General features: G+C 36.5%; 5 protein-coding genes across 5 annotated transcripts; 3 read left to right on the plus strand and 2 right to left on the minus strand.

Moving 5' to 3' along the window:
• Positions 1–209: 209 nt before the first annotated feature.
• LOC140790123 (inner membrane protein PPF-1, chloroplastic) lies at positions 210–7,409 on the plus strand. Its single transcript, XM_073140055.1, has 12 exons — positions 210–709; positions 1,067–1,177; positions 1,565–1,639; positions 3,532–3,592; positions 4,551–4,624; positions 4,712–4,816; positions 5,138–5,245; positions 5,341–5,444; positions 5,646–5,774; positions 5,858–5,984; positions 6,955–7,096; positions 7,186–7,409. Exons 1-11 carry the CDS (start codon positions 365–367, stop codon positions 7,060–7,062), a joined length of 1,347 nt encoding a protein of 448 aa, XP_072996156.1. The 5' UTR covers positions 210–364; the 3' UTR covers positions 7,063–7,096; positions 7,186–7,409.
• A 4,189-nt stretch (positions 7,410–11,598) lies between these two features.
• Positions 11,599–15,683, plus strand: LOC140790124 (CBS domain-containing protein CBSX3, mitochondrial). The gene is made up of 6 exons (XM_073140056.1): positions 11,599–11,918; positions 13,004–13,266; positions 13,368–13,449; positions 14,789–14,862; positions 15,073–15,133; positions 15,213–15,683. The coding sequence occupies exons 2-6, from the start codon at positions 13,009–13,011 to the stop codon at positions 15,353–15,355; spliced, it is 618 nt and encodes a 205-aa protein (XP_072996157.1). The 5' UTR covers positions 11,599–11,918; positions 13,004–13,008; the 3' UTR covers positions 15,356–15,683.
• Positions 15,684–16,420: 737 nt separating this feature from the next.
• LOC140790659 (uncharacterized) lies at positions 16,421–17,543 on the minus strand. Its single transcript, XM_073140844.1, has 2 exons — positions 17,127–17,543; positions 16,421–17,026 (listed from the first exon to the last, which is right to left on the minus strand). The coding sequence occupies exons 1-2, from the start codon at positions 17,436–17,438 to the stop codon at positions 16,625–16,627; spliced, it is 714 nt and encodes a 237-aa protein (XP_072996945.1). The 5' UTR covers positions 17,439–17,543; the 3' UTR covers positions 16,421–16,624.
• A 231-nt stretch (positions 17,544–17,774) lies between these two features.
• LOC140790658 (GEM-like protein 1) lies at positions 17,775–23,056 on the plus strand. The gene is made up of 4 exons (XM_073140843.1): positions 17,775–18,293; positions 18,378–18,479; positions 19,967–20,241; positions 22,611–23,056. The coding sequence occupies exons 1-4, from the start codon at positions 17,957–17,959 to the stop codon at positions 22,815–22,817; spliced, it is 921 nt and encodes a 306-aa protein (XP_072996944.1). The 5' UTR covers positions 17,775–17,956; the 3' UTR covers positions 22,818–23,056.
• Positions 22,948–24,876, minus strand: LOC140790660 (ATP synthase delta chain, chloroplastic-like). Its single transcript, XM_073140845.1, has 2 exons — positions 24,407–24,876; positions 22,948–23,914 (listed from the first exon to the last, which is right to left on the minus strand). The coding sequence occupies exon 2, from the start codon at positions 23,912–23,914 to the stop codon at positions 23,324–23,326; it is 591 nt and encodes a 196-aa protein (XP_072996946.1). The 5' UTR covers positions 24,407–24,876; the 3' UTR covers positions 22,948–23,323.
• Between the last annotated feature and the right edge of the window lie 513 nt (positions 24,877–25,389).

Genomic DNA, 25,389 nt, shown 5'->3' on the forward strand with positions numbered 1-25,389 from the left:
GAATTAGACCCAATTTAATAATAAAATTTGAGAAATAATTCATTTCCGTAAAAAAAATTTATATCGGGCTAGTTTGGTCAAAAACTCAAAAATGAAAGCCAAATGGATATGCATATAAATAAAGTATCTTGCAGGAGTGTAAGTGTAAAATTAGAATTTGGAGGTTGTAATGTTTGTACACATAATTCGTTTTTATTTATTTATTTTTTGAGAGAGAGAGCTTTGCTGAAAATCTCTGATAAGAAAACTGCAGGACCACCCTCCACCTTACTTCTACTCCTATAGTCCTATCCTCTTCCCTCTCTCTCCCTCATCTCTTCTCCCCTTCTTCTTCTCCTCCCCTGGCCCTGGGAAACCATAATCCATGACGAAAACCCTAATCTCCTCCCCCTCCTCCTTCTTATCTGCTCCCCTTCCTCTCCTCCCTCGTCATGGCCGCCTTGGATTTCCACTCTACAATCCTCGGAGGCCTATGGACAGCAGGGTCAAGCTAAGCTTCCAAGAGATACCTCCGCTTCAACCGCTCGATTCTTTCGTGGATTTACACGGAATTGTCTCGAGAGCCGAGGGGCTCCTGTACACGCTCGCCGATGCCGCCGTCGTCGCTGCCGACACTTCTACTTCTACCGGAGCGGATGCTACTACGGCGGTTCAGAAGAACGGTGGGTGGTTTGGGTTCATATCGGAGGCCATGGAAGTTGTCCTCAAGGTATTTCTTTCTATAATTTCGTTGCGATTTAAGAATTTGGAGGTTTTTGAATTGTAAGCTTAAAAAAAGGAGAATTTCTTTTTCTTTTTCTAGATAACATAATTAGTTTTTCTGTGTAAATTTGTCTTCTCGGGGTTTAGAGTAGGTTTGGGCAGTAGATTTTGCATCCTCTCTGGGTTTAAAGTCTTGAGAATTAGTTAGAATCTTTTCACATCAGTTGTACGTTTCTTCTTCTTCTTCTTCTTCTTCTAGTGGTATATTAGTTAATACTTCGTATTAATTGGGTGTCACTGCTAAGCATGCATCTATTGATGTCCTAGGGGATATATGATAACATGTTATATTTTTTGACTGCAGGTCCTAAAGGATGGTCTTACATCTGTACATGTGCCGTATGCTTATGGTTTTGCCATTATTCTTCTCACAGTTGGTGTAAAGATTGCAACCCTTCCGTTGACAAAGAAGCAGGTAAGTAGTTGTACTGTTTGTTCTCATGCGAAGAGAAGTTGTCCTGACTGTATTCTTGTATTTGCTATACTATTTAGCCGCCTTTCAAAATTAATTTAGAAAGACTACCATTCTTTAACTGGAGCACAGCCGGGTGGCCACGACCACAATGCCCTGAAGTTCAATCTTTGTGTTTACATTGCACTATTTCTTGCTTGCGGAAGATGTTCATAAAGTTAGGAGTCATTATTAGAATTACACATTCTATTAAGTGCTTATCATTCTAATTAGTTTTTGTTTATGGTCTTCATTATTATCCTTGTAGACTTTTTGGGAAAAAAAAACATCTCTACCAAGCAGCTTATTTGTGCAACTATTTGGTTCTGACGACTTTTGTTGATTCTGTAGGTAGAGTCCACTTTGGCAATGCAAAATTTGCAACCAAAGATCAAGGCAATTCAAGAGAGATACAAAGGCAATCAGGTTTACCCTAATTCCCTATCTCAAACTTCAAAAATACCATGCAAAATAGAGTTCTTAGCTTACAGGAAACATTAATGTTTACTAATATTGTTAATGCTTTCAAAACTCCTTAGTAAACTTGGGTTTGCCAAATTGTTGGCTTTCAAGGATAAATGTAAAAGTAACGGCATGATTCATGTTTGTATTTAATGATGGACCTAGATTGGACCATGCAAGCAAGGAAGGATAGGAAAAGATAGATCATTGATTCGAGTATGCTATTAAGATCTAATGAAAGCCTAAGCTCCTAAGCCTATCATCTTCTGCACTGAATTTAAGTTAACTGATTAGCTAGATAAGGGAAAAAGACAGCATGTACGGGCTATAATTTGCATAATGTATAAGAAATTTAATATGCCATTCTATTTGATGTGGATATTAATTTTACCATGTTGGCACCAATTTTCTTGGAGGAAAGTTGTACAAAGAAGTATATTTCAAAACATCTAACCGACATTTATCAACTTAATCCACTTTAGCTCTTGTTCACATCAGGAATAATTTTTTTCTTATTATGGGATACAATTTTTATTCCAGAATAAAAGCTAAACATTATAATAGTCATATTTTAGAATATAAATATAATTTATTAAAATTATATTTTATACCACACACTACCTTAATTACTAATTTATCCTTGATATCTATCTTATCAATTTATTTTATATCAAATCAAGGGATATGTTTCGTAATTTTATAAAAAAAAATATATTTTTTCTATTTTTCCTTCACTTTTTGTATGACATCAAATCTTTATTATTACACCGTTACTCTAGAATATTACGTTCACTTTGACCCCGTTCACTTTAAGAATAATTCTTTTTTATTCTAAAATATAACTCTTTATTACAAAATAACTAAATATCATAATAACCTTATTCTAGAATACAAATACTATTCATTAAAATTATATTTTATACCATACACTAACCTAATTACTAATTTACTTCTTGATATATATATTCCATCAACCTATTTTATATCAAATTAAAGAGTACTCATAGTAATTTTATAAAAAAATAAAATACTTTTTTTCATCTTCTCTTTTATTTTTTATGCATCAAAGGTAATTATTACACTCTTATTTTATAATACAGGTGAACATAATAATAGTTATTCTTGAAAATAAGGACCTCATTTTGGGAATAACAAAGATGAATACTTATACTAGAATTATCCTTATTTCTAAAATAAACAAGGCCTTTAGGAATAACTTTTTTTTATTCTAGAATATAACTCCTTATTTTAGAATAACAGCTAAACATTATAATAACCCTATTTTAGGATACAAACACTATTTATTAAAATTACATCTTCTACCACACTAAATAAATTACTAATTTACCCTTGATATTTATCCTATCAACCTATTTTATATCAAATCAATTGGTATTCATGGTAATTTTATAAAAAATAAAACATATATTCTCATCATTTTTTTATTCACTATATATCACATCAAAAGTAATTATTATACCTTTATTCTAGAATATAAGTGAATATAAAATTAGTTATTCTTAGAATTAAAATCTCATTTTGGAAATAACAAAGAAGAATACTAGAATTGACATTATTCTCAAAGTAAATGAGTCCTATGAACATAGGAATTTGTAAACTAGATTCTTCATTTTGGTAATAAATGAGAACTATTATTCCTATTTCAACCCTATTCCACATGTAACCGAGGCCTTCATGTCATAATAGGTGGATGTTGCAATTAGGGCATCTTTTTCTTGTTTATTATGCTCAGCCACAGTGCGGGTTTATTTTGACCTGCTTATCTAATTCAGATACATTCAATTTGGAAAGAGAGCTTTTCATATAATTTACTGTGGTTTTTCTCCTCTTTGTAGGAAAGAATACAACTTGAGACTGCCCGTTTATATAAGCAAGCTGGAGTAAATCCATTAGCAGGTCTCTTTCATATTATATCTCCTTCTTTATGTTGTTTAATTTTCTGTAATTTTTTCAAACACTCTTCTTTTCATATTATAATCCTTTTGTATCTATGCACTTTCTGCTATGGTTAACGAGTTTCTACAGTACTCTCCATTTAACAATGAAAGGACATTTAAGTGGAACCTCCCCTCTTTATTCTTTATCCTCTTAGAATGGTTGCTTGACTGTGCTGGGCTAATTGAATCTAGTTTTTGCACTCTCTAGTGCTTTCCAGCTTAAGAAATTGTGCTAGTCTGCTAGATCTGGTCAGATGGTTTCTAACTATTTTCCAAAAGAAGCTTCTTTCATGCCTATGTTTTAGCTGATAGGTTCTTCCTACATATGTACCTTATGTATACAGTTCTCTATCTTCCCTTTCTTTTGTTGGTCTTAATGATTAACTATTGTGGTCATCAATCTTGTTCTTTCTTCTAACACAAAATTTTATCTTCGTACATTTACTTGGGTTTAAAATTATTTTGTGGAACCAATGGTTTTCATGGGCCATGGCTTTCAAAGTGCAGGGTGTTCAAATATATATGACTGCAGAGGACACTTATCTTATGGTGCCACATTAGTTCTATTTCCGCTGAATACTTTGTTTAGTAGTACTTCAGCTTAGTAAGCTTTTATCTTCTGATTGAATGGTCATCCTGTGAAAATGTAATCAGATGGGTATACATTCTCATTATATGAGTATAGATTATGAATCAGTTGATATTTGTTTTAGAAATTTCTTCTCCCGGCATAGTAAGGGCATAAAACACAGTAGAAGAGAATTTCTTCTCCCGTCTTCTTTTTCAGCTCTTATCCATTCTTTTACCAGATTATGATCCTTTTATCTGCTTAATTATTGTCTCTATGGGCATTTATTATGGTGCATCTTCTTAAGATGTTAATTTCTTGCCTTGAAGTTTTCTGTATTCATTGATAGGATGTTTCCCTACTTTGGCTACAATACCTGTGTGGATTGGTCTATATCAAGCTCTTTCAAATGTGGCAAATGAGGTTCATCAGTGATCTTTTTTTTTTAATGACTTGGATGTTTTTTCCTAGTAACTGTACATGTTGACTTATCAAATTGTTTTACTGAAGGGGTTGCTGACAGAAGGATTTTTCTGGATTCCTTCTTTGGGAGGCCCAACTACGATTGCTGCTAGGCAAAGTGGTGCCGGCATTTCCTGGCTCATTCCTTTTGTGGTAATGAAGTACTTCCATGTAGAGCAATCAAGTCCTATTTTATTGTAGAATATGCACCAATTTGCTGCTAGCCCATAGATTTACTCATCTTAAGGCCTTAAGGCTACATGAAATTGTTTTACTTTTTCTACGTGTCTTCAAATTGCCTCACTCGTGTCATAAGTTCTATTTTGTTCTTTTTCAAGAATTCAGAAAGCCTGTCATTTTATGTTTCTTTCATGGTAGACCTTTTGAAAAACTGAAGAATGCTAAATCCAATGAACTTTTTCATTATCAATATCCTCAGTGACAGTCTGAAAGATGTTGACATATCATGTGCAGGATGGGCATCCACCATTAGGTTGGTCTGACACCATTGCATACCTTGTTTTACCTGTTCTTCTTGTTGTGTCTCAGTACGTCTCCATGGAAATTATGAAGCCACCTCAGGTAGATAATCACCTTTTGCAAATTTTTGTTTGCTTTTGTTGCTTTTTGCCCCTTAAATTGGTTAAACATATAACCTGTATCATGTTTAACTGCAGAGTGATGATCCATCTGCAAAGAATTCACTGCTTGTACTCAAGTTTCTTCCTTTTATGATTGGTTACTTCTCTTTGTCTGTGCCTTCAGGCTTGTCAATTTATTGGTAGGTAACTTGGTGTTTACCTTTGGTAACGACAGTGTTCTTTTCCTAGAATTACATCTAGCAAGGAACTTAGTGCTTAGTTGGGTGGGTGGGTTTCTTTTCTCTGTGTACGTATATGAGGATGGGTGTGCTTTTCTGCGGCTATACTATAGCTACATCAATTGATGCTTAGATGAGAAGTTCATGAATTGGTTTTTGTAGGTTTACGAACAATCTCCTCAGCACCGCTCAGCAGATATGGTTACGGAAATTAGGTGGTGCAAAACCTGTTGTCAGTGAGGATGGAGGTGGAATCATTAGTGCCGGACGTGCAAAACGGACTGGTGAAAGGTTGTTATTCCACTTCATAGAATATTCTGCTCTTCTCATTTCCACCTAATTTGGCTCTTGTACTGATGAGCACACAAAAGCAGGTTTAAGCAATTAAAAGGTGAAGAAAATAAGAAAACACTCAACAAGGCGTTGCCAGCTGAGGACATGCAGATTTTGGTCTCAACATCTGATGCTGATGATAATTCAAATGATGAATCTAAGGATAAGGTACTGCTACCTTTTACGTTTTAACACACCCATAGTGAACAAGGCCTTAAGCTTAAGTAATGTTTTAACCATTAGCATTATATATTCTTTTTTTACATCTAGAGGGAGTATTTCTGAAACTTTGTTGATCAACCTTATAAGAAAACTAGAATTAAAAAGTTAGGGTGTTGAAAAAAAATTCTGATCAGAATTATTATATTATCATTGAAACTTCTTTATGAATTGTCTTTTGTTTCAAAAGAATAATTATAAAAAATTGTTCTCAATCAGAATTTTCTTAGTGCACAAGACCCGGAGGATACGTGAAGTTCAGTCCCACCTAAATTTGGCTACACATAAAATTATTTTTTCCTTGTCAACTAATGGTGCTTCATTGTCATTTTCTTTTTTGTAATAAAAGACAATATATTACCTAAAAAATGGCGCTAAAATACCTTAGGTATTAAAGGTGACACCTAGGGTATCTGTATACAGTAAGCTATGTAAAGATGTGGGAACAAAACCGGTCCACACTGAAGAAAAGCTTTGATGCCTTCTATGGTTAGCTTCTCTAACATATAGGGAAACAGAGGCAACAAAGAAATAGGAAAAAATGTGAAAAATGTCCCCAAAAAATGTGTTTTAGCTGCCACGGAATAACAGTCCTGTGGCCCATAATGCTGATGAGAATTTCAGAATCAGCTTCAGTAGCAAAGTGGCCCAGACTAAACTCCTTGGCTTTGAGAAGGGACATCATTGTCATTTTTAATTCATTGAGTGTGAAGTCTATAGACTTTTCCCTCAATAAATAAGTAAAGATCATTGGATGTCCACTTGTATTGCTTTCTTGTATAGAAGTTGGCACACAATTATGCACCACATTCCTCATCACCGTGGAGTTCACTTGGTTACAATCTGAGCGATCTACTTTGTTCTTAAAAAAACATCTAATAGTATATATAATGCTTACTCGTCTCACTCCTCATGGCAGGGTGATGTCCTAGAGGAGGCTTACAGTTCGAGCAGTGGCAAACAAGTTCCAGATTATCCTGGACCACGGAAAGGCAAAAGATCAAAAAGAAAGCGCACAGTGCAGTAGTCTCAAGACCTAATATGACTTAATTTTTAATCTGGTGAGTAATATGCATCCTGTGCAGTTGCATCATCGCAAAGGTATTGTGCTCTTTTCTCTTTCTTTTTTGAACTGTTGGCATTATTGTAGGCACAAGGCCCAGCTGAGAGGAGCAAAATTTTTTAAGCTTTCGGAGCAATGTTTGTAAAGTTATCCCAATGCTTTCGGAGCACGGTCCCATTATTGTTGGCAGTCAGCTATATCATGTTGATTTTTAGTTACCAGTTGCCACCACACATATTCATATTAATTGTAATCATGTCATCATAAGTTTGCCAGTTGAGGCCCATAATATTAAGTTTTGTTCTGGCTGAGATCTCTTATCAAGCAAGCAAACTGCCTTGACTCCTACTAAGTTCCAGGTCTTGGGTTCACTCCCAACTTTTGTTGTCTGATTAAACTCAGACTTTGCGCACAAAAGAAGCAGGATTTCATCTTTAGCTGTGAGATAACCACCAGGAAGACAGATGCTAATTGCATTGCAACTGAAAGATCTCAATCAGAACTGCACTGATTATATCGGCATCTAAAACTGGATTCTGATTCTTTTCTCGTCACAGGTTCACCTCAGCTTAGCTTTTCACTTTCTTTTTCCCTATTGGAATTTGATGCAATTAATCTTACTATGATTTCTCAATTTCTCGGGCCTTAGATCATCTATATTATGGAAACTTTAGAATATTACCTTTCCTTCAAGAATTATTTTTGGCTTACTTCACAAACTCTACATGAAGGACAACCTTGGAAAGAAAAGCTTCTTAATTTGTGTTATCTGGGGGAACTCCCTAGAAGCAGTCGAGCATATCTTATTTGAGTGCTCCTACATTAATGAAATTTGCAACTTCTATACTGCTAAGCTACAAATTATCTACCGGTTGTCATCGTAGAAGGATTTTTGGTCTTCCATCTCCCCATATCTGCCGGCTATGGTTTATGCTCCTTTCTATGTCCTAGTGGAAGATTTGGAAGGAGTGCAACAATAGTTTTTTTTTAATATTAAAACTTTTAACTCCAATTGATTTCTTCCAAGGAGTTTTTTTTTTTTAAATAGTTAAATCAGTAAAAGTCGACAGGCGGGTTGATCCACCCACCCTTTACTACATTTGTGTAGAATTGCGAATTTTACTAGTATAGCATATCTTTAAGAACGGAACCTTTGATATCCAGAGAGGAAATTCATTCATTGATAAGATGAGCTATTTGGCGATTTGGAGAGTTTGGAGAAGGATTGTTGATTGCCGTGACTAGGGTTTGGCGGTCGCAGATTCAGATCTTCTTGCCATTAGCCAACCTACTTGTCCCCTTGATTGCAAAGAGAAGAGCTACAGATTGCCCCCATAAATTAGGTTTTGACAATGGTTTATGAAAACTTTTTTTTTTTTTTTGATCATTCATGAGCCCGAAGGCTAGATATGGGCTGGACAAAGGGCCAACCCTCCCTAGATACAGAGGCACTTTAGGCCTCACCGAGCTTTTAGCTATCTAGTCTAGGCTTCAAGCCATATGTGTCGCCGAACAATTGCTTCGAATCAAACGCCGCCAAGACCTACTCCAAGCCGTTGCGTTGTCAAGCTGTTCTTCCAAGCTAACCGCACTGCCGAGCCATCAACCGAATCGAGCCAAGCCACCACTACCAACCACCAAACAATTTCTCCACAATATTGTTTGGGGTTGGAGTTGAACTCATGACCTCCTTGGTCATGAGCAAGATATCTACCAACTCTATTAGAGTTGGTTGGTGTTTATGAAAACTGACGGAGGAGGGGTGCTCTCAGGCAAAAATAGGAACATCTTTACCTTACAAAAGTGAAAAATCTCCTTTCTTACTTTCTCTAATCTTTGTACTCTATAAACGTGTACATTTTTCCATCCTTTTAAGAGTTTTTCATTAATTTAGTCTGCATATAAATTTTTTTATTAGTCTAATAGTACATTTTAAAACTCATATGCAAAATTAGGCGTATTTTGAAAATTGTTGTTCCAGACAATGATTAATATATAAACTTTAATGCTACTCAGAAAATTAGACATCGAGGACAAAAATTTTCATAAGAAATCACTTCCGAATTTATTGATTTCCATATAATCCCTTACTCGGAAAACAATTTATATGAAAACAAAATTCCTCGGATGTACAAAATTTATGAGTGATTTTAAAATATTCCTTTACATTCGTATTGGTCAAAAACTCTTCCTTTAATTTCATAGCCAGCTTTGGCCGGTAGTTATCGTTGTAAATTTAATCTGTAACTCGTGATCCCATGTGGCCCTAACACTGCAATGCGTGACACTAGTCGCATTATGCTATTGATATTATCCCCCCGGAAAGTGGGGCCCTCATGGATAAGGCTGAGCACAGAGCACAGACCACCTCATCCACTTGCGTGGGCCCCATCCACCAACGTGTGCGCGTACGGACGCCTAATTAATTATTCTACCTGCGCCCGCTCGACCAACATTAGCGCGTACGGACGCCTATTCTTTCCTGAGTTTTTTATTTTCATTTTATTTTGTGTGACTATTTTAAGTCTGATGGAAAGTTTGCTTGACGCATCTAATTCACTTCGAAAGCTAAGTGCATGACTGGATGAGTTATAAAACGGTTAAATTGAATAAATTGGACACCTGTTGAATATAATTTCCTTTTCGATTCAGTCATTTTTATGTAAAAACTTATTGGTCACCGAGTAAATTATTGACATCTAGGAGGAGAAATTTTTGCACAAGTCACTCTTTAGTTTAATTATTTATTTGAAAGTTGTTGTCCTGTTTAGTGACTTCCATCGAATGTAAGTTATGTTAGAAGATAATATTAATGTATATTTGTTTTCGGATTCGGCGACTTATATTTAAAAGTTATTGTCGAATTTAATAATTTTTTATTCATATCTAAATTTAAAGTTTATTAAATGTATAAAAGTGTGGGAGGGCTAGTGTGGTCAAGAACTCTTATTTATTATAATTTTTTTTGAATGTTTTGCTTGATAAACTTGGGATACATTTGACATAATATATATTTTTTTTTCTCCATTTCATGTTCTCACTGCATAATCACCCAATTTTAGCATATTCTAGCACTTTCTAAAAAGTTTTGATAACCAATTTTAGCATATATATATATATATATATATATATATATATATATATATATATATTCTAGTATATATAATAGAAGGAGCCTATTTCTTAAATTACATGTCTCAACTTTCAGTCTCATTTAACACGTAATATTAAATATTTTACTTAAATGAATGAATATTATAATGCTAGTCTTTAGTCACATGCACGACACGAGTTCATATAATATGTGCAGTACACACAACAATTTGATTAGTTACCGACAATCAAATAAATTTTGAATTATTACTATAATTTTTCAATAATCATCTAAATCATGAGTCACTTGTACCATAGTAATAATATAATATTTTATTAATAATCTTAACAAAGCCTACACAAGCCATAATACTATATCATCAGAATGTATAGATAAGGTTTTCATGCACATAATAAACTATTTAACATCATCTAACATAAATCTATAATATCACACAAATTTTTAATTGCTAGTAGGTCTTTGATTATTTTGCTGATTTCTCACTTGGGGTTTTATAAAAAGAATAACAAGCAGGTTATAAGCTACAAGGTCCGACCCCTAAGCTCTTTAGTGATTCTCTCACCTGGGTCACATATGCTAATAATTTGTGTAATACTTTGGGTTGGACAACCCTTTCGATCATTCAAAAATGTACTTACTATGCAATTGTCTTTCTACGGTCTATTTTATTAGCAGGTATAACAATCCATCGCTCATAATTTTGCCAACCTTTTTAACTGTGATAGTATTTGTGAAGTTTGGACCAATCCATCGTTGAAGTTTAATAATCTTTACTTTGTAAACAAATATGCTATAATTTAGAAACAACGAAAAAAATAGAATTCGGTCCGAAAAATGAATCGCTTAAAATATAGGGCGTTACATATAAATTTCATTAAAGAATTGGTATGGTGTCCCTCCTTAATTAAACTTGCATCTTTGTTTACAAATTAGGTCGTCTTTTATTGCCCGTTCTATTTTTTCTCTTCTCTATCTCCTACTTAATATGAGTTTTTGACCAAAATTATTGTTGCAAGAGAAAAATTTGTTGAAACTTATTCTAAAATTACCATACTTCTCCTAACTCACCACCGAGTAAACATAATAAAAAATAGTTATTTTAAAAATGATTTACATAAATAGCTCTCTAGAAAAGTAATTAATAAGTAAATCCCATCTCCTCCACAAATATTTTTAGATATATTTTATAGTATAAATTAATTTTTTAGAGAATTATTTATAAACTGTTTTTCGTTAGAACAATATATTCACAAAAAATAATGAAATCGACCCTTTTTTTAAATTAAATATGGGGTTATGTATTTCGGTAAAAGAAGTTTGAAAGAGGGCTAGTTTGGTAAATAAAACTCCAGAAACTCCTCCGTAATCCAGTGGACCGAGTCATCACTGCCATTCTTGGGTGGTTTCCATGTGACTCGAGTGCTCCTCCCTTTATGGGGAGGATTAGATGCACGTCCTTATCCGATCTCCTCATCCGCCTCACTACAATACGAAAGATTAAGAATTTTTTAATGTCAAATGATAACTATAACTCCATTATTAGCCAAACTAAACCCATTTGTTTATCAGAAACAGGGTTGGTGATAAGGTTTCCACTCCCCCTAGACCACTTTTAACGCATAAAGGTTGCCCTTCCTGTCCCCCTGTGGGCTGTAGCTGTTCTTCTCCTCCCTCGCTTAGTTCGCGTCTTCCTAGAGCCACAAAGGTGAGATCTTTAGGCTGATCTTGCTTACTACTAGATCGTTTTTTTTTTTTGTCTTGGGGTTGTTTACTATCTTTTTTATTCGATCTGTTTCTGGGTTTCCAAATTGTTTATCTGGTACGGAGATTGCAGTTACTAGGAATCAATTTAGCCTGCGTTCTGCAGTTTGGTTTTTTTTTTTTTTTTTTTTTTCTCCTGAATCTGCGTTTAATTGAACATAGTTGGCAAGACAAAGTTGCCGATTTCACTTTTCCTTTTTCTTTCCTTTCTTTTGTCCCCATTAAATTTGTGAAATGAGTTGGGTTGGTGATCATTGCCAAGATTGCATGACAGAGATGTTATTTTTTTTATGGTTGATCAACGATTTATCTTTCTTAAGAAGAATAAGAAGCCTGTTCTTTGATTTTTCTTACATTGTTTGCCTAGATCAGTTTCAGACCTCAATACTCTTTTAGTCTTTTCCTTTTATATTAACTCTTTTAGTCCTTTTGGCAAGTTGGAAATATGTGATGGGGATTGATTGGCTTTTAACCTCCTGAAAATGAATTTCAGGAAAATAGAAGATGAAAGTGAATTTTGACACCTCATTATCAACTTCATTAATAGAAAAGTTGATTGCTATTTAGTCTCTTGACAGTTTTGAAAGCATTTGACAATCTGCATAATGAATTCCTTTTTTTTTATACGGTGATTGATGCTGCTTGTTATTATTATCTATTTATACATTTATTTCTTCTGTCATGTTGGCTGTGATGAAGGTAGTTATTTGTCATCGCCATTCATTTGATTTCTGCATGCATTCCGACAATTTTCTATATTTGTAAGGTGATTTTCCTGGTATAGAGAAACCTTTTTAGCTCTTAAAATGTTACAAATCTGGTGTTGGTTCACTAACATGTAGAAGTTGAGAAATAATGTTGACTTTGATTTACAGCGTATCCTTTGTTTAATAAGAGATTTTGCAATTCTTTTATTTCAGGTACATCTTTTTCTAGTTGTTTGCTTCTGGACCTGGAGAATGTTAGAAAGCAGTCTCCTTTTCTTGACATTGCTATTTATATATTTAATTAATGTACCATCTAAAGCAGGAAAAATGCAAGGAGCGATTCAAGCATTTCGGTCGCGAGGAAATGTCCTTAAGCACACCGTTTTGCAACACGTCCGTGTCATGAACCCAGCGACCCTACCAAATGCTTTTTCACGTTTTCTGTCAGTTTCTTCTGCTCGATTGGAAGAGCATGGATTCGAAAGCACCACAATTGCAGATGTTCTGAAAGGTAAAGGGAAGAGTGCTGATGGATCCTGGCTTTGGTGCACCACAGAAGACAGCGTCTATGATGCTGTCAAATCGGTATATGCCATTGTGCATTTGTTATCTCTCTTAAGTTTATGAGGGCTCTCTAGCTTAAGTAACGTGTTCAAGATTGCTTATGTGTTTTATTCTGAAATCAGATGACTCATCACAATGTTGGAGCTTTGGTTGTGGTAAAACCTGGAGAAGAGAACGCAATTGCTGGAATCATTACTGAAAGAGGTAATCGACAACTCTGTCCACTTAGAAAATGTTGCACTTGCACTTTCTTAGCACACTAACTTGTCGGCTCATCTATCTTTACAACACAGTAAAAAGCAAAGATCTAGTAAAGTAATAATAAATACAACAATGTCATTAACCAATATAACTCTGATAGAACCTCTGATACAACAACTATTTCAAGATGTTCAACTATCCTATCTCAATCTGATAGACATGGTCTTTGTTTAGCATAGCGTTGAATGCAGATTTATAGTAGATAATTGTCTCTATAGCTTGGCTCTGAAAGTGATTTTTCAATATAAACGGGACTACTGGAGCATTATTATACCCTTGTTAAAATAATTAGTGGAATTGGTAGGTCTACTTGTCCCTGAGTTGGACCAGAACATACTTACATGTATAAGTAACCACTGACCATTGTTGGACTCAAAATGCATTGCATCGAAACTTGAGCAACCAAAATCTTATTACATTATAGAAAGACAAATTGAAAAAGGAAATATTCCTAAGAAATAAAGTAGACAATTTTTCATAAGAACCATAGAAAACCCTGGATTTTCAAAAATGTTTTTTATGAATTATTCATTTAATTTAATTTTGTACCAACCTTTTCAACCTTTCAAGAGATTGTAAAACCCTTTTTGACGACCTAATATTATTACAGAATATATCTCAAAAGTTAGAGGTTTGAAGTTAGTGAAAAGGGCTAAGGTTTACCTGAATAAACAGACACCACAAATTCAAGGGCAAATTGCAGGATAAATATGAACGTATAAAATTTTGAGATTGTGCATAGATTTTCTGGTAGTATACTCACAATAAATAAAATTAAACTCCAAAGCTATATTTCTCTCTAAAACTGATAAATCTGAATGAAATGACTAAACTCAATTCAAGAGGTACATGTGCATGTCATGACTGTGTTGGGTGTGAATAGAACATGGCATCTTGTCGGAATGGGGATATTTGGCTTCGCCATAATTAGATCCCTCTGAAAGTCTAACTCTAAGAAAAGTTTGAAGCAAAATTTGGGGAGTGCTTGAGGTAGTACTTGCTTGCTGGCATGGTCGCATGCTGCGGCAGGTGAATCCTTGATGGTAGTAAAGTAACTTTAAGAAAAACTTAAGCATAATGAGGGGATTTCTCAAGGTGGTACTTTTCTTGCAGATTGAAGTTAATCACTGATAATCGTGACATAGATTAAGTTGGAGACTGCTGTAATTGCTTTGTTTTCTGGATATCATAGAAACACCACAAAGACCAATTTGGGTTACTAGTTCATCATAATCTCTAACTTGCAGAAATCAAGTACTGATCATTCAATGCACTTTTTCAGATTATCTCCGGAAAATTATCGTGCAGGGAAGATCTTCCAAATCAACTAAAGTTGGTGACATCATGACTGAAGAGGTACATTTGGCCACCTAAGATGTGCTCTATTTATTTGTGTGCAACCAATATTATATATAAGAGAAGTCCAGTGAAGGATACTTACTAAAACTTGTGGACATTTCTCTAAATCAGGAGCAGATCAGATGAGTTCTTATTAATGAACCATTCTTCTGTTTTCCTTTTCTTCTTTCTACTCATTATTTGTGTACAACTGTTACAACTGTTCAGAACAAGCTAATCACAGTGACACCAGATACCAGAGTTCTGCGAGCAATGCAGCTGATGACAGGTTTACCATGCCTTCGACATTATGCCTTTATCAGTGGCCATCAAACTAGTCCTCACATCAAAGTATCTGTTTTTTGCAGAGAACCGTATTAGGCACATTCCAGTGATTAATGATAAGGGTATGCTTGGAATGGTGTCCATTGGAGATGTTGTTCGTGCTGTGGTCAGCGAGCATAGGGAGGAACTGAACCGCCTCAACGCATTCATACAGGGTGGTTACTAGAACGAGACATCCTCACGTCCTACTAGTGCTTAATGTCTCATCCTCAATTTCTACTAGTGCTTATGATGGTGGCGAAAAGTTATGGTTTGCATGAACAGAGTTTGGTGGTTGATCTCTTCGTAGCGGTGTGGCTTTTGGTGCTCTAGTTTTAATCATGTGTCTATATCCCTTTGCCTTTCCTCTTCTACATGATGGTTTGTGCAAACCACCAGACAGCACATCCACTGAATAAAGTCTGTTCATGTAAACTAACTGATGTGCTTAGTTTCTATTGAATCTTTTTCTGTGGCATAGGCTCCTTTATTATAAATAGCGATACTTTTCTTCACTCCCTGAATTATCACACAATGATTTTAATTTTTTTTTATAATGATTTTTTAGACTATTAAAAATATCTCACCCCTATTCTTTTGATGGCATTGATGAAATCGGTGAGTTAACCAAGTTGTCACTCCTAAGTAACATAGCTAAAATAAAATATATTTTTTATTTTTTTAAATTTTTTATTGTCCTCCGTCTTAATCCTCTTTGTCCTAAGCTCATCCCCATTTAGAGTTGTCATCCTCTTTAGTTTCTACTACTCTGAGCAGCATCTCTACTCCAAGCTCTACTACTTCGAGCATATCTCTATCCAAAATAATTGTTCTTAATTATTTGTAGGGGATATAAAAGAGAATAGACGATAAAGTGTGTTAAATAAGATGTTCCCTTGTGCGTGTGTTTATAAATTGCCGTTATGGATCCATTGCATAGGTGTAAATTCTTCTTAAAACCATGAGAATGAGAACTTAGATATGTGTAAATTCTGCACGGGTGCCATGCTTGAAAGGGATCCTTGACAGGTTTATTTTGAGTGACAATTAGCCAGCAACTTGATTCACATTCTAAACAAATGTCGTAGGACATATCATGGCTTGCTTGCTTAGTTGAAATCCGAACCATAACAAGCTATTCGTTGATAAGAAATGAGTTAGAAATCTAGTTGGATATGGATTTTGGCAAGACTACTATCTATTCATAATAAAACTATGATCTATGTGAAAAAATAACCACTTTGGTCAACACTTAGATGGTTTGGTGTTGCGCAATTGTTGGCCTCTTATTCTTAATTCGATTATTTGTCGTAATTAATACAAGTAATGTACAAGCCATTGTTACAATGACGGACGAAGGTGGGTAACGGTAGTAACGATCGAAGAATCCATATTCAGCAAGAAGTTCTAAGGATTAAAACCAATAGTATGCAATTTGTGCGTAGCATTAACCGTTTCACCATTCCTGATGCAACCAAGCGTTCCTCAGCTGCAGCTCCATGGGATCTCCGAACGCTTTGGCTCTCACCAGGCAGAAATGGGTGCAGAATCCCACCGACGTCCGAACCCGGCTTGTTCTAAGAATGTAACACGCCGCCGCACACTCCATTCCACGCCCTTGGACGACAACACCCCAACTCCTATGACCCACTCCACCGTCCTCGTCATCGTCGTCTTTATACTTGAGCTCTTCCACTAGGATTATCCCGTCAGGCGGCGTGCAGTTCTCGTGGTCCCATCTCTTCTTGATGCTTGGCCAGCTCTCCGGCAACGCCGCCTGCCTTTCCTTCCTCACGCCTTTCCCCTCGTCGGAGAAGATGTGGACGAGAAAAGGAGCCTCCCCTACGCTCCTTACAATCTGAGTGCAATTGTCGAGGAGTTATATAACATGGTATCAGAGCGAGCGATATTTTAAATAATATCTCAAATATGTTTCAGTGGATTATCAGAGGCATCACCTCTGAAATCGACTGTTTGATCCAATCATCTAGCTTCTCTTGGGTGACGGGCTTCTTCCTCTCCTCCTCCTTTGCCCCTAATAGTGCAGTGATGCACTTAATAATAAGAAAAGGCTCTAAGAAGATGGACTGGAAATGGAAACTCCTCCTGCTCCCCAGAGACTTGGGCTTCAGCCTAAGAGAAGATCTAAGCGGACTACGACCACCGCGTGATATAAGAGAGCAGGAGGAAGAAGAAGAAGAAGAAGGAGAGAGTTGATGAGCTTTCTTATTAGTGCATCGAAGCTGCAACCCACCAATCATGGACGCCATCTCAATTCTCGCATCGATCCGATCGATGCCCAAACCAAACTAGCAAAGGCGTGGCACCGCGGGAAAGAGAGCAGGGGGCGGGGGATGAAAGGAAAAAGATCGATCAAGAATCAAGCAAGCAAGCAACTCGACTAAATCGTACTCGATCCTGCTGAGGTGGCAGTTGTCCATTGGGCTGAATCCGCTGTATTCTGTTGTACATGTTTCGCGTGGCATGCGGCTCGTTTCCACGTTCCCACGCATGGTTGGCCCTCGGCGCCTCTCGTCCACGTCAGCAAATTCTTTCCACGTCACCTCCCACGCTTCCTCAACCCCTCGGATCCGGTACGATGCACCGCGTATCAGACACAACACGCTTCGCTCCCTGCGAGAGAAAGTCTTCTGGATCATGAAAGCATCCGTCGATTCCCGGACCAGAATATAATTCCCTCCACTTGACCACCGACTCGAACAATCGTAAAGAAGAGATAAGAATCTCATCTCATTTCATCTCATCTCTTTGGATTCGAAGCGAACCAATGGACGGTGGTTGGCGCGGAAACCGTCAGCCTCCTCCTCCGCCTTGCGCGAAGGGTGGTGGAAATGGGGGTTTTGGGGCTCCCACTTGTGTGATGGGCATGCCGGCACCACCGCACGCTAATCCGGCCAATCAGCAAACCGCCGCCACGTGGTACGCCGTCGATTACGCCCCGGCCGGCCACCACGCTAACCACATGAACGCGAACTACCACGCTGCCTCCACCGTTCCCTCCTCCTCCGCCTATTACCATAATAGCAGCGGTGGCGGCGGCGGCGGCGACGGGGACAACAACCCTTATGTGCAAGTCTCCCCTGTTCCTGGACCACCCGGCAAGAGTACGCGAGTGGTTTCGATCTTGAATCGACAATTGAAGTATATCGATTGTTCCCCAATGGATAAAATTTTTTCGCCTTTTGTAGATCAAATGGGGACGATCCTTAAGGCGTTGGGTCGCTGCGGAAAGAAGCTGGAAGACACCGGCAGAAAGGCAGGGGGCACCGCTGGAAACGTCTGGCACCACTGTATGTCTTAAACTTGCTTCTACGTTAAACTTCTTGTGATAATGGGCTGAATTCATCTGATAAATTCTTAATCTTGACCACAAATAGGAAATAGGAAAAATGAAAAATTGAAATTTGTTCGGATAAAGACATGTCGAGAAAGGTCGTCGCCTATTTGGCATTGGTTACATCTAAGACGTGACTTTTTTTTTTTCGCTACATGAATGAATCATTTTTGCCACTTCAGCTCTAACGTTATGATGCTTCTCGTGTTACTTTTGTTGTCGTCCTCTTCATGCTATGGTAGCTTCATCTTTACTTGGACAGTTATCCTTCTTCATAGATATTTCTGATAACTTGGACAATTAACCTCTATGAAGATCCTTTTGGATCATCCTGTGACTGGCTCCGTATAAAGGACCTATACTTGTTTATTATGCGCATCATCATCATGATCAGCGCATGAATCTGAGGGATCAATTTTACATAGTTCACCAGATCCTCCTGTAGGCTCTTTATGTTCCAAAGATATTATTAATTCTGTAATTGATAAACCTTTGGCTTCTGTAGTGCTCCTAAATTTTTTTGTTGCAATATGATGCTTAAATGCTTAGGAATAACTGAGAGCAACTGAGAATGTTTGTCTAATTTTTGGTGATTGCTATGAAGCACCATCCGGTTGGATATATCATTGCATGCTAAGCAAAGATTGTTTTGATCCGACATAGTCTACCATTTATTTGACTTATGAGCCATTTTTTGTTTTAATTTTCAAGTAAGGGAGAAATTTTTATTTTCACAATTTTGCCCCAAATTGTGCTCTTTTGCTCTTGAGTTCGAGTGGCTTATGAGTTATGGAAGTGAACCCAATCTCATAAGCAACTCAGGGCTATAAAGAGCTCCTATACCAATTGATATTAAGTCAAATTTGGTGCTTGATACCCTATCCTGACCTTCACCTTATCACACAAGAATCCTTGAATTTAAGTTATAATACATCTATTACCAAAAATTTCTGATTCCAGATTCCAATTTAAGGTAACTTGAACTGGTCTTTGAAGCTAAACTGCTCAAGCCGTCCCAAATTCCCAATCATCTGAATACCAAATTAAATGGTTTTCTCTGTTGGTATCTCTAAAATGCCCCGTCAGTATTTGTGATTCTCATTTTGAAAATGTTACTTTCAGTTGTAATGTGAAGTTTGGTCTCATTTCCCTGAGATTTGTAGTAGTTCTCATTTCTCAATTTAATGATTCTTGTCATGTGGAGAGGACTGAGTAATTTCTACCGATTAATTTTCATACGCCTATAGTTTGTTTACGTGTACTACTGTGATTTGATCTACTGAGGAATTCAATCCGTGATCATTAGTTTAGGTCTGGTGAGTTCATTCCTAGATTGTTAACCAGGACGTGTTACAATGAAAGGTGTTTGCATTCATCATGGTGATTTAATAAAACGTGCATACACCCTCACCATTTCTTACTTGTACATGCAACCTTAAACAGTAAAGACAAGTCCCAGTCTCACTGATGCAGCCATGGCTAGGCTTGCACAAGGAACTAAAGTGTTTGCTGAAGGAGGAAGTGACAAAGTTTTTCAACAGACATTTGGCGTCTTTCCAGGAGAAAAGCTTCGAAAATCATTTGCTTGTTATCTCTCGACATCGGCAGGTCCTGTGATTGGAACACTATACCTATCCACAGCAAGGCTTGCCTTTTGCAGTGATAACCTTCTTTGTCATACTATTGCTCCAGGTCAACAAGAGTGGGTATACTACAAGGTGCATTTTTCTCCTCACATTCTTTAAAGGCCTTAAAGCCATAATTAATTAATTAATTGTACAATACAATATTCAAAAGCTTTTACTGTGATGATCCATCTTACCTTAGGTTGTGACCAAATTTTTAGGCATTTCATTCTACAGTAATATTTCTCAGTGGAGATGTATTGGCAAAAGACAATTTTCTGCTTTTGAGTCTCCTATACATCTCAAATAGTCAAATATCTATGCTTTATTAGTGGAAGTTATTAGAGTAAAAGTAGGTTAAAGGGTGGCTCAACATATTAGTGCTTAAAATAGTCTTCGTTCAAAGCCAGGCAATGAAATGAAGTAACTTTCTAGACATCATTAACTTTATGGCTTTGAATTTATCAAGGTAGCACACCCAGCCTGAGAAAGAGTACCCTTCTTCCACCCATCTAATTTGGATTGCACCCAACTAAGCAAATTAGAGAAATGATTAACACAAGGAATCAGTGGCTGAACCAGAATACCCAAGTAGGAGAAGGGATACGAACCTTGGCTAAATTCTAGGCTGCTCGTTAAAATCTGACCCAAAACAGGACTGGCCCACAAAGGGAAGTAAAAAAGCCGATATAGCCTTATTAACACGTTGGTTGGTTAGACACAGTTTCAGTTACTAGAGTTAGCCTTAGCAAAAAGTTAAAATATCGTCTGCATTCATAATATGACAGATTTTAGTGTTATCAGATATAAGAAACCATCCAATCACCACTACTCAAAGCTTCATTAAGTAAAGAGGTTAAAACTTGAGCACATAAAATGAATAAATAGGGGTAAAGGAATCACTCTGTATCAACAAGAGCGATCATGGTATTTGACTCGTAGAAGTAATTTATGTCAAGTGATTACTATACACTTTTACCACTTTATCACACCCTCCCAACTGTGGTAATATATAAGAAATAAAAATTGTTCTAAACTTCTAAGGCATGTACAGATCTTCGTTGTCACATTTCTCTTATCATGAAACTAGATAGGCCATAAATTACTCCAACGAGACAACCCTAAACGAATTAGATATACGTTGGCCATCAAATAGCTGTCTTTTTTTTTCCTTCAGGAACCAGTATCTTCGTTGTCACACTTCTCTTATCATGAAACTAGATAGGTCATAAATTACTCCAACGAGACAACCCTAAACGAATTAGTTATACGTTGGCCATCAAATAGCTGTCTTTTTTTTTCTTCTTCAGGAACCAGTATATTGCTTGTCTAGTGATATTGCATATTATTCTCTTTATTACTAGCATTATCATTGTCATTTTTATGTGATGGCTGATGATATTATTAAATAACCAGTTGACCCAAAAACTTAAACTATTAAGTAACAGACAAATAATGTATATCATACTTTTATCACACACCCTACGTGTTGCTCTTATATATCGCACGTAGACAAATAAAAAGTACGACCCCCCACACTGTATAGAGAATGGATAATAGAAAATAGGGATTAATTGAAGCTAAACGATGTTTGAACTTAGACCTCTAGAAAGTCAACCTCTAATATCATGTTAGATAATCAGCTGATCCAAAAGCTTAAATTGTTAAGTAACAAACTAAGAATATATATTATATCTTTAACAGATCAGAATGAGTTTGTAATAGCTTTGCCCTGAACGTATGCACATTATGCAGTTATGCTCCACCCCAACAGAGATGATAACAATTCTGGCATCTAAATTATCCTAGTTTATTTTGAGAATCTATTGTTACTGAAAACAGTAGATGGAAGAAAGAAGGATTCTAGTAAATTAGTGATGACATTTTGTATGATCTCTTCTTTCAAATGTTTAATTATTAAAATCTTTGGACATTGGTGCTGCTGCGGAGCATTCTGTGCATAAAACACCAACTGGTATGACATTTTGAAGACCATTATTAGAAAGGAAAACACATCAGTCGATGCTATTATAAAATTTACGGCTTTACCAAGATGTAGCACATCTCAAGACACTCAGAATAGAAGTTTCCTGTTTCAGCTAGATGTGTTTAAGATTCTGTTTCCATGATAATATAAGCAGCCTTCCACCTTGTATTGGTAAACATTAGATGATATGACTGTCTGCTCAAGATTTCACATTTCTTGAACATATGGCTTTAGGTTACATCAGCATCACCTTGAATTTTGCTAGTTCTTTATAAAAGAAAAAGGTATGCCAGCTCTTATCACTGCTAAGTATCATGATCTAGGTGTTTCTGTTTTTGAGCTTTGCTTGCATTTTTCACTTATTCATTGCAACCTCATGTGGTAGAATTAATTGTTTTGCTTTTCTCTTGTCCGAGCTGTTTGTTTGCATCTATGGTAGCTGAATTTCTGTTCTCTTCTTGTACATGAATGTCAGATTGTGATGCAACTGGATCAAGTAAGAGCATTGAATCCTTCTGCTAGTATGTCAAATCCAGCAGAGAAGTACATTCAGATTGTGACTCTGGATAACAATGAGTTCTGGTTCATGGGATTTGTATCATATGATAAAGCACTTAAGCATCTAAGGGAGGCCTTACAGCGCTCTTATGCTTATCACTCTCTTCCTCTTCAAAACAGTTAAATATTTGACTATATTTACATTTCAAGCTGAATGCAGCATATTTGATGTCACACCGTGACTGTATCTGACTGTAAGCTATTCTGCATGAAAACAATGATGCAACTCTGTCTATAATTTGGTGCCCACTCAATTGTACTTTGCACAACTTTGCTGTATTGATGGTATGCTATGTACTTTTTAAACAATGTTTTGCATCAAAGGTTGCGGAAATAAAATAAAGTGCTTACACTGGTAGTAAACTTGTACAGTTTTTCTTACTGCATGAATTTGGTCACTGCAGGATTTCTCTTCAGCAACTAACAAACCTTCAACTCCCCACAGGATAAAATCCATGGCTTAACTACAGCTCCGCCACAGTATAAAAACTATTTGGCTTAAAATACAGCTGTGACAACAACATGACAGAAAATTGTTGTTGGCAGTGTTGATACGAAGAAGTGCCACAGGGATATTTATTTACATGATTACAAGAACTGTGAATTCTGCAGATCTTGAATCTTGTAACTCTAAACATGGTTGTAGGTTCTCCGATCGAAGGTTTCAACTCGTGCCGCTAGCGCAGCCAATTGACCTTTCACACTGAGATCTATAATCTGTGACTCGTCGGTGCCATAGCTGATAACAAATCCAGCAATCAGCGAGGGATCGACAACGTTTTCAAGCCTCAGGTTTCTGAATCCTGTCAGCCTCTGCATCTTCCTAGTTATGAGATCGATCTGCTTGGCATCGAGCTTCACGGCTGATGAAACTGCAACGATGAGGACATGATCAGTTGGAAGCTGGGACATTGAGCTGCCATCATTAATTGTATTCAACTTGTCCTTCTCCAAGATGGAATTCAAGAAGTTGAGAGTAATGGGCTGGAATTCCACACTTTGTATGGCAGTTTTGGATTCGCTGTTAATTGTCTGCTGCTGTCCAGAAGATTCTGTCGTTGAGATTGTTAGTGCTGTTCTGGATGCCTTGAGAGGAAGTGAAGCATCAAATCTTACAGCACCAGTTGGAAGTTGCTTCTGGCGCAATTCTTGGATTCCTGAGTCTTTGGAAGTGAACACTGGCTGAGCACCAGGATTGATGGATTGATTCAGAATGTTCATCTGCCAATATTTTTCTAAAATTTGTTAATCTTCATGCCTCTGATAACTTAGCATCAAACGAAATGCGAAAATGATGATTTTGCTGATAGTACCATTGGAATACATGAATTATAGGTTAATTAATAAGAACACAGAGTCATATTAATTCTCTTTGGAAACCCTAAATCTCAGCAATTCAAGTCATATTAAATTCGATGATTTCAGATTGGATTTGAACAGAATTCATTTCCACTTTCCTAAATCTCTAAACTAAATCTTACCCAATTACATTCTTATTGATGTTCGAGTGTAAATAAACAAAAATACAGCATAATTCAAATGAAATCTATCTAGAATTGGTTTCAAAACATAGTCGTTAACCTTTTAATCCTTCCAAGAATAAGAAGAACAAACTGCAACTTATATGTATCTTTAACATTAAAAACATAACCCATCCAAAAAAATGATCAACTAGAGAAGATAATTTCTTAAACCAGAGCAAGATGGTCGAACCTGGAATGGTGCGAGTAGTCCTGTCCTTCTCTCCTGGAACGAACAAAGCTGAAAAACTAGTTGTTATGAGAATGAAAGAAGAGGAGAGGAGATGTGAGAGCTGCTTCTTGCCCACAAGAAGGAGCGGATTGGATGAGGAGTTAAAAAGAGAGGTTGTGGCGAAGAGTAAATGCTAAGGATAACATGAGCGACGTGCAACCAACCATATACATATATGTAGGCAAGATGGAGTTGATGATAAATGGAGATAATAGAAAGGATTGGAAGAAATGGTAGGGGGTGAAAGCACATACGAGGAGGCACTTCCAACCGCAGAATCCCCATCTTTATCTACTGACTTTATCCCCCACCATATCCTCTCTTGGGAACTTAGATTGGATGGATTAGGTGTGTGTGTGTGTGTGAGAGAGAGAGAGAGAGAGGGAGAGAGAGAGAGAGAGAGAGAGAGAGGAACCACTCATTCATTAAGGAAGTCTTGGATGATCACGTTGAGTTAGTTTTCATCTTTTTCTTCTTCTCTTGGCTTTTGATTGATCCATTAAGTTGACTGAGTGGATATTTATCTGAAAATATTTCATTTAAGCTCCACTAATCTTTTGTCCTTTTAGCAAGAGTATGCAAAGTGTAAAGTTATCCACAAATATATTGGAGTTTTTATTTTTTATTTTTGAAAGCCAAGAAAGTTGTTGATTGGTATATTTGAATATTACTTATAACCATTAGTATAATTTTTCAGCCTATAATATTAATGGTATTTTATAATCATGGTCAAAGAATAGATTTTTTTTTAAAATTAAGTTTTTAGAATAATGAAATAAAAGATTAACGATTACATGTGAGTAAAAAAATTACAAACGGAGATTAAATATCACAACTGAAAATTGACAAATTAAAAAAAAAATCACAGAGCTTTTCTTTCTCTCTCTCTTTCTTATTTTCTTGTGTGGTTTGGAGTTGAGGACACGTAGCATCCCAGATAATAA

The sequence above is a fragment of the Typha latifolia genome, chromosome 6 (genome assembly GCF_019914945.1).
Source record: "Typha latifolia isolate L0001 chromosome 6, TyphaL0001v2, whole genome shotgun sequence".
Classification (NCBI taxonomy): domain Eukaryota; kingdom Viridiplantae; phylum Streptophyta; class Magnoliopsida; order Poales; family Typhaceae; genus Typha; species Typha latifolia.